Source organism: Musa acuminata, chromosome BXJ1-5, assembly GCF_036884655.1.
Source record: "Musa acuminata AAA Group cultivar baxijiao chromosome BXJ1-5, Cavendish_Baxijiao_AAA, whole genome shotgun sequence".
NCBI lineage: Eukaryota > Viridiplantae > Streptophyta > Magnoliopsida > Zingiberales > Musaceae > Musa > Musa acuminata.
The window spans coordinates 40,043,383-40,052,500 of NC_088331.1; the positions used below are offsets into that span (position 1 = coordinate 40,043,383).

The following is a 9,118-nucleotide window of genomic DNA, read 5'->3' on the forward strand; positions in this document are numbered from 1 at the left end:
ACCATATCTATGATTAGAGTCCCCTCTAGCGTGGAGTTACAAATAGTCACCACATACGTTTCCCAACTTTCTGGTAAAGAGCTGAGAAGTAATAATCCCTGCATCTCATCATCTATATTCATTTTCATAGCAACCAACTTGTTTGCAAGACTCTGAAATAGGCTTATGTGCTCAACAATGTTACCACCATCTTTATACTTCAAATTTACAAGCCTTCTGAGGAGAGAAATTCTATTTCCCACTGTCTTTTTCACAAAGAGATTTTCTAACCTTTGCCAAACAACATCAGCTCTGATTTCATCTGAAATATGCTCATGCAAGTTTATATCCATCCATCTTCTAATATAGGCAATAGCTTTTCTATTTTGAACTTCCCATTCTTCATCGTCCATAATAGAAAGTTTATCTTTAACCTTGATAGGCTTATACAAATCTTTGCAATAGAGCAAATCTTCCATCAGACGCATCCAAGTTGAATAATTTGATGAGTTCAATTTAATCATACCATCTGACTCCATTTCAATCACATAAGAAAACTAGCACCAAACAACCTGAAGCTCTGATACCACTTGTTGGGAAGAAACCTGTTAATGCGGAATAATCTTTTCCCTCTTTGTGTATCAAAATGGGTTCCTCATCAAAATACCAACTTGATATCAAAATGCTAATATCAATCAGCACAGCATAAACAATAGAGCAATAAATCAATCACACAGTGAGACCAAATCTTTTTAACGTGGAAAACCCAATGTGGGAAAAACCACGGGACCGTAGTCCACCTCAAACTTCCACTATCAATAATAATGATAACAGGTTTACAGTAGGTCTTCTCTAGAATAACTAGAAGATCAGAATAACATCAAGATCATAGATCTTGGCTCAAGAATAGCATATCTTCATCACATAGGATGGATCTCCTCAAAAGAGAATTTTAGGTCTCACGAAGTGGATATCATAGGAAAGTACCTTAGAGAGGGTAAACTACAGATCAACACCGTTAGGATTGTAGAGTTTACTGCAAGGATTCTCCACATAAAATTTGGGTCGAAATTGACAACGTTTGGCCACCGATCGTCAAGCAGAAAAACTCAAAAACCTTACTTTCTCTCTCTCTCTTTCTCTCTCCTCTTTTTTCTCAGCACGCCTCCGGACGCTGCAATCTTGCGCGCGCACACACACTGCAAGCTGCCCAATTTTACTCTTTCTCTCTTAATTACTGATTTAGGTTCAATAGATCTAATTGTCCAAACCTATGGGCTGGACCCAACACATATATTATATTTTTCATTGACTACTATTCAGTTACACGAAAAGAAGGGCACGTCTACCGTCGATGGTGACGGGCAATGGTGAAGGAGACAGAAACACTATGATAAATACATTGTGGTCGTTTCATTATTGATATTTGACGTCTGCAATGAGGTTTGCGGGATTACTTCATCCAAGTCGGAATGATGTCGACTCTGCCACGCAGTCCACTGTTTCAGGTTGTGGTTTCTCTATAGTTGTTTCAGGTTGTCCATGAAGCTTCCTGCATCACTTCTTCCATGTCGGAATACGTCAGTTCTGGATCACTGCATCACTTATACCCTGATCCTCTCTGCCTCAGAAAACACTCCCTCCCACCCACCCACCCACCCACCATCATCTTGCTCTTTAAGGGAAGGTCTCCAAGATCCTAAAGCAAGAATCAGGAAGCCCATCTAATGCCTAAGAGGTTTATGAGCAGCTAAGGACATGGACTTGCTCCTGGAAGAAAGCCATGGTACGTCTGCCAGCGTCTCACTCACTGTCTTAATTAATGTGCGCGGGGTTCTCGGGTTATTCTTAGAACCTGTATTGTTACTCTATGGAATCTCTGCTGCTTGTCACCTTTGCTTTTTGCTTGTGCTCTCTGCTCTTTGGCTCCACCGGTGCTGTGATTCTGGGAAAGACTCCCACAGGGGAGTTCCGAAAAGCATATTCTTGTATTACAGATTAGTCCTTTTCACCTCCTTGAGCTTGGGTTTGTTTCATCTCCCAACGTGCATTTTGAGCTACTTCTGGTATCAGCATGATGACCGACTTCTCGCTATCGAAGTTGGTTTGGCTATCAGAACAGCTGCATGGTTTGCCATGACTGCTTATTTGCTTCTTGAATTCAGCAGTTCAAGTGAGGATAGGTTTCCAACATTCCTTAGGGTTTGGTGGGGTCTTTTCTTGCTGTTATCCTGTTCTGGCCTTGTTGTGGACATTCTTTACTTCAAGAAGCATAACTTTGAGAAGGCCCATCAGTTGGTGTTTGACTTCTGTTCAATTCTAGCTGGATTGACCTTTAACTATGCCGGATTCTTTGGTAAGAGGATTCCGGAAGAGAAAACTAATCATGAGGAACCTCTCTTGAATGGTCGTAATATCAATGGATCTTCCACTGTGAGTGGGGCTGGCTATGCTGCCATCTCCCAATTCGAAAATGCTGGCATACTGAGTACCCTTTCCTTCTCCTGGGTCAGTCCTTTGCTTTCTGTTGGTCACAGAAAGACTTTAGACCTCAAAGATATTCCACAATTAGCTAGTGATGATAATGTTCATACCGTCTTCCCAATATTCAAAAGTAAACTTGAATCTTATACTAGTGCTAGTTCCAATAGTATAATTACCTCATTTATGTTGGCAAAGGCATTAATCTTCTCTGTCTGGGGACACCTTTTGTTGGCAACTTCTAGTGCACTCTTGTCCACTGTGGCTTCATTTGTTGGCCCCTATCTCATTAATTACTTTGTTCGATACCTCAGTGGAGATCGACAATTTGAAAATCAAGGGTACCTTCTGGTTCTGGCGTTCATTCTGTCAAATCTTGTTGAGGGTTTCTGTGATAGGTTTGAGCGTTTCATATTACAACAGGTTCGTATCAGACTCGGGGCCTCCCTTGTTTCTGTGATCTACCAAAAGGGTCTTACTCTCTCTAGTCGCTCAAGACAATGTCGAACCAGTGGGGAAATCATAAATTACATGACTATTGATGCTCCAAGGGTTAGTTCTTTCAGTTACCACATGCTTCATCTATCATCTGTCCCAGTGCATGTTATTCTGGCCTTGTTAATCTTATATCCTCAAATGGGGCTTGCTTCACTAATCGGCATAGCGGCCACCTTTATTGTAATGTTGATTAATGTTCCCATAGCCAAGCTAGAACAGAGTTACACAGAAAAGATTATGGAGTCTAAAGATCGTAGAATGAAGGCTACAACAGAGATCTTGAGGAATATGAAAATTCTCAAGCTTCAAGCTTGGGAAATGAAGTTCTTATCCAAAATAATGGAACTGAGGAAAAATGAGATAAGTTGGTTGTGGAAGATTGCTTATGTATCAGCTGCTGCATTTTTTCTCTTCTCCTGTTCATCAATTTTTGTTGCAGTGGTTGCCTTTGGAGCTTGCATGCTTATGAGGATACCATTAGGAACAGGAAAGGTTCTAACAGCACTTGCAACTTTTAGGACATTGCAAAATCCCATTTTTGCTATTCCAGATACAATCTCAATGTTAGTTCAGACCAAAGTTTCTCTTGATAGAATATCATCATTTCTCTGCCTTGAGGATTTGCAACCAAATGCTGTAGAGAAGCTCCCACGAGGTAGCTCAGAGGTAGCTATCGAAGTTAGCAATGGTAATTTCGTGTGGGATCCCTCCTCTAAAACTCCTACTCTGAAAGATCTAAATTTCCAAGTGTTGAAAGGAACGAGGGTCGCTGTTTGTGGAACTGTTGGTTCTGGTAAATCAAGCTTGCTCTCTTGCATTCTTGGTGAAGTCTCAAAAATTTCTGGAACTGTCAAGTTATGTGGTACAACAGCTTATGTCTCTCAGTCACCCTGGATTCAAAGTGGTAGCATTAGAGACAATATAATTTTCGGAAAGGAAATGGACATAGACAAATATGACAGAGTCCTAGAAGCTTGTTCTTTGAAGAAGGATTTGGAGATTATGCCTAACGGTGATTTGACAGTTATAGGAGAAAGAGGCATAAATCTTAGCGGAGGACAAAAGCAACGCGTACAAATTGCCCGTGCCATATACCATGATGCTGACATTTATATGTTTGATGATCCATTCAGTGCTGTTGATGCCCACACAGGATCTCATCTCTTTAAGGTAATAGCTTAAACAGTAGCTATCTTTCCATATGGTTGTAGTACCAAGTGTTTTTGTTGAATATTTACAAACTATGAAGAATTTCATTTACGTACACCATGATGGTTGTTAATATATTAACAAACTTTCTTTTGTTAATATCATGTTGCTTTGTAAGAAGATATTTGATCTTTAAAAATAATAGCAACATCACTACTACAGGAATGTTTGCTTGGATTTTTATCTTCAAAGACAGTGGTCTATGTCACACACCAGGTGGAGTTTTTACCTTCAGCTGACCTTATCCTGGTGAGTAATGCTGTCTTTTCATCTTTATCTCACATATGTATTCCAGACAGAATTATTCTCTTGTACAGGTCATAAGAGATGGAAGGATTGTACAAGCAGGAAAGTACAATGAGATAATTAACTCAGGAACAGAGTTCATGGAACTGGTTGATTCTCATATGGAAGCTTTGGCTGCACATAACATGATAAAACATACTTCCAACACTTCAAGTGACTCTATTCAAGGTGGTCCTTCTGCCTCAAAATCTAGTGTACCTGTTCCTCAACAAGCAGAATTGAAGGATACAGAGAATGGTCCATCAGATGAAGTTAGGCCGAGGGGTCAACTTGTTCAAGAAGAAGAGAGGGAGACAGGCAAAGTGGGGTTTCTGATTTATTGGAGGTATATTACAATGGCATATAAAGGGGCACTTGTTTTGTTAATATTATTTTCCCAAATTCTTTTTCAAATCCTTCAGATATGTAGCAATTATTGGATGGCTTTGGAGTCTCCTCTGTCAGATGACTTGGAACCTCCTGTAAGTGGCTCAATGCTTATATCTGTATATATAGTATTGGCTGTTGGGAGCTCTGCTTGTATCGTAATAAGAACTCTGCTTCTTGTAATTGCTGGATACAAGACTGCAATAATGCTATTTAATAAGATGCACGCATGCATTTTTCGTGCACCCATGTCATTCTTTGATTCCACCCCCACTGGGCGTATTTTGAATAGAGTAAGTATTAGTTTTCTTTTAATCATTGAGAATATTCTTTTGATGCTTCCGTCTCTAAAATATGTTTAATGGGGCAGGTGTCAACTGATCAAGGTGGAGTAGATACATACATTCCAATCCAAATTGGATCATTTGCATTCTCAATTATAAATCTTCTGGGGATTATTTTAGTCATGTCACAGGTCGCATGGCCAGTTTTGATCATCTTTATTCCTGTGATTGCTACTTGTATTTGGTATCAGGTATCTATTTTACAAGTTTTTAATGCTACTTCGAATACAGATGTGAGTAATGTTAGAAAAACTTATATCGTCAGCACTAGATTCTGTATTCATTGACTTCTAAAAATGAAAATTATGAAGCAAATTATTTCTTTAAATCCTGCATAATGATGAATTTAGATATTATTTTTCTGATTTTCTTAGGAAAGAAAATGCTCTTCTATTAACACAGTGAATTATGGGAGTAAGACATTCTTTAAAACTTGGAAGTACTACAGCCCGAGTCATCTGAAGTTGCAGCAAGTGATCATGTCAACCATGGTCCAGACATACTTCTCCAATATTGAGATTGGGCAACTTATAAAATCTAACTGTCTTTATGAAAAAGTTACAATCCCATTTTTGTAAACATTATTTTTTTTCTCACCAATTTTAGATAAATCCTAGCTAAATCAGCTAAATGCATATTATATTTTCCACAATTTTGTTATTTTCTATCATTTTTACATGTTTCTAATATAATGCTTAAATTACTCAAAAAGCTCTTGGATCAACAAAGTGAATACTGTCAATTTTTTTCTTTTGAAACTACGTTCCTAATTTAAGCTATTAGTTTGATCTGCCATTCCAGTTTCTGAAGTATCAGCAGGCAAGACAACAAGGAGACATTAAATGCAGAATAAGGAGGGGTAATTATTTTAAAAACATGTCATTATATAATGGCAGAATTTGGATTCTGCTTTCTCCTTTGATCACATTGCCTTATGCCATAATTCTGTAGTGTTTTGTAATATATAACGGTCTTTTTTTAAGGTGAGACTGATAAATTGAACAGCATAATTGACTGTTTCATCGTTAGTATGTGTACACCTTCTATGAATTTGTCATCTTGCACGAGTATAATTATGCCATTACCTTACATTCATACTTTTCCTATTTCCATGATCTATAAATTCTAAAATTCTCTTATAATCCTGGTCCCTCAGCAATTCTACATATCTACTGCACGAGAACTATCGAGGTTGATTGGGGTTTGCAGAGCTCCTGTAATCCAACATTTTGCAGAATCAATGTCGGGTTCAATTTCAGTTAGAAGCTTTGGTCAGGAAAAAGAGTTCGTGAACACTAACTATAATCTGATAAATGATCTCTCTCGACTTCAGTTTCATAGTACAGGTGCTATGCAATGGCTTTGTTTTCGTCTCGATATGTTGTCATCCCTTACATTTGCCTTCTCTCTGATATTTCTGATCAGCATGCCAGAAGGTGTAATCGATCCTGGTACTTGCTTTATATAGTTCCATTATTTGTGTTTCCTGGAATTTCCTGGAAATATGGAAGTCATGTTAGCCATTGTTTTTCTGTTTCTTTGTCTTCTTCCCTAGGTATTGCTGGCCTTGCAGTGACATATGGGCTTCGTCTGAATATGATACAAACATGGGTCATCCGGAATCTGTGCCAGCTTGAAAATGGAATTATTTCTGTGGAGAGAATACTACAGTATACAAACATTCCTAGTGAACCACCTCTTGTCATAGATGAAAACAGACCTGATCATATCTGGCCATCAAAGGGGGAAATAGACCTTCTTAGCTTGCAGGTAATTACATCCTTCCTACGATATTCCTTGTTTGTTTTCCAGCTTATATTGCATCTTTTAAGTGTTAGTTTTCATTATCTATCACTTTCCAAGATGATAAGTGTGATTACATCACTAAATAAAGGTTTAAATATATAAAGCCTCTTGGATGTGTGTTACCAAAAGTTCCTGCTTGAGAACAACTCAACTCCCTCAGCATGAAAGTGCTACTTCAAGCTCATCATGGTTTTCACACTGAATGTTTCTCTATTGACATCTTAAAAGTTGCTGCAAATCCCATCATATTTTTCTTTCTAATACTAATTAACTTGGAACAGGTTCGTTATGGCCTCGACATGCCTTTTATTTTAAGGGGTCTCACTTGCACTCTTCCTGGAGGTAAAAAGATTGGAATTGTTGGAAGAACTGGAAGTGGCAAGTCCACCCTTATACAGACAATATTTCGTATTATTGATCCTACTGTTGGTCATATTTTCATCGATGGCATTGACATTTCAACAATAGGGCTGCATGACCTGAGATCCAGATTAAGCATTATCCCGCAAGATCCAATTATGTTTGAGGGAACTGTGCGTAGCAACCTAGACCCACTTGAAGAATATACAGATGAGCAGATATGGGAGGTGCTTCAGTTTACTTACATATTATTTGACTTGCATTAATTTATCATATCCCTTTAGTGTTGTTTCCTAGTTTATTTGAAATCATAATGTGTCTTTTCTATTTCAATGTTTTTCTCTTTTAGGCACTGGATTGCTGTCAACTTGGAGAAGAGATTAGAAATAAGGAATTGAAGCTCGACTCTGAAGGTATCAGATTTTAAATTGTGGTGATATTTATAATCTTAATATAAAATTTCCTCCCAATTAGTTTTAACTTAAGAAAATGCCGATAAAATGAAAGGTTCTTTGCCACTGTGTTTTTCTATGATCAATTGATTTATTATTTATACTGACCAATTTGAGTTGCAGTAACTGAAAACGGTGAGAATTGGAGTGTAGGCCAGCGCCAGCTTGTCTGTTTAGGCAGGGTAATCTTGAGAAAAAGCAAGATACTGGTTCTGGATGAAGCAACTGCCTCAGTAGATACTACTACTGATATCATAATTCAGAAAACCCTGAGACAGCAGTTCTCGGAATCAACAGTTATAACGATAGCTCATCGGATAACTTCTGTAATTGACAGTGATATTGTCATATTACTTGATAATGGTTAGTGCCTACAAAATGATGAAAGGCTTTTCTCTTATTTTGCTCACTCATCAGTTACCCTTTCTGATCTGAACTTTGTGTTGAGCAGGAGTGATTGTTGAAATTGACAGTCCGACAAAATTGTTAGAAAACAAGTCATCCTTGTTTGCGAAGCTCGTCTCTGAATACACTACAAGGTCTAATTTAGATTTCTATTAGTTTTTTTTCATCAAGATGGGTGACTTATTGATCCTGAATTCCATGAAGGTTGATATTGCTTTGTGCATACATACCGTATCTGAAACTGGTGATTTATGTATTTGCTTTTCCAGAGTATCAGGTCATATTCATACTATCTTAAAGGAATTTAATTGCGCTAGTGCCCTTGTCATCATAGTATGTCCATTGGTGTTATGCTAACTCTAGTTAAACATGGATTGCGCGCAACCCAGTTTGTGCAGTCTTTTTACCACTTTGTTGATGTAACCATCCTATACCTGAACTAAAGTTATTTTTTGTATCAATTTACATTATCACATCTGATACTGTTAGAGTGCCTGCTAAGTGTAATGGCTTTGGTGCAAAGAAATTCATTTCTCATGTTTGGGAGGAATGTAAATATAATTAATAAATATCAGAAGGAATGTATTTGAAAACCTTTGTTGTATATGGTAGTGACCGTGTATGGTTTTATACAATTGTAGCAAATTCAGTGAATAGTAATTTCTCTTGGTGCTGATAACTTGCAGATTCTATGATGCATCTTGACAATGAAACCAGCTTTCTTGTGGAGGAAAATTGAGGTGCTTCTCTTTCTCCACTTGGTTTTTGAATCAGAGCTGAAAAAAACATATGTAGGATATGTACAATCCAGTCATCTTATGATAATGTTATTATTCAATAAGCTAATGACTTGTACATTCAAATGAACAAAATGAATAACCAGAAAATGGTATGCAAATGGTTTAATTTTCC

At 37.7% G+C, this 9,118-nt stretch overlaps 1 protein-coding gene across 6 annotated transcripts in view; it reads left to right on the top strand.

Moving 5' to 3' along the window:
- The first annotated feature begins 1,552 nt into the window (after window positions 1–1,552).
- Window positions 1,553–9,118, top strand: part of LOC135674266 (ABC transporter C family member 3-like) — an 8,202-nt gene continuing 636 nt past the window's right edge. The window contains exons 1-12 of one of the 6 annotated variants that reach the window (XM_065183956.1): window positions 1,553–4,128; window positions 4,330–4,416; window positions 4,485–5,132; window positions 5,210–5,374; window positions 6,340–6,634; window positions 6,739–6,953; window positions 7,271–7,367; window positions 7,458–7,576; window positions 7,699–7,762; window positions 7,925–8,164; window positions 8,253–8,340; window positions 8,893–8,946. In XM_065183956.1, coding sequence (XP_065040028.1) covers window positions 1,738–4,128; window positions 4,330–4,416; window positions 4,485–5,132; window positions 5,210–5,374; window positions 6,340–6,634; window positions 6,739–6,953; window positions 7,271–7,367; window positions 7,458–7,576; window positions 7,699–7,762; window positions 7,925–8,164; window positions 8,253–8,340; window positions 8,893–8,911 — 4,428 coding nt within the window. In that variant the 5' untranslated portion in view covers window positions 1,553–1,737 and the 3' untranslated portion in view covers window positions 8,912–8,946. Of the gene's footprint in view, window positions 4,129–4,329; window positions 4,417–4,484; window positions 5,133–5,209; window positions 5,375–6,339; window positions 6,635–6,738; window positions 6,954–7,270; window positions 7,577–7,698; window positions 7,763–7,924; window positions 8,165–8,252; window positions 8,341–8,892; window positions 8,949–9,118 lie in introns of those variants that run through there. The other 5 variants (XM_065183959.1, XM_065183957.1, XM_065183958.1 and 2 more) reach the window with 5 other exon arrangements.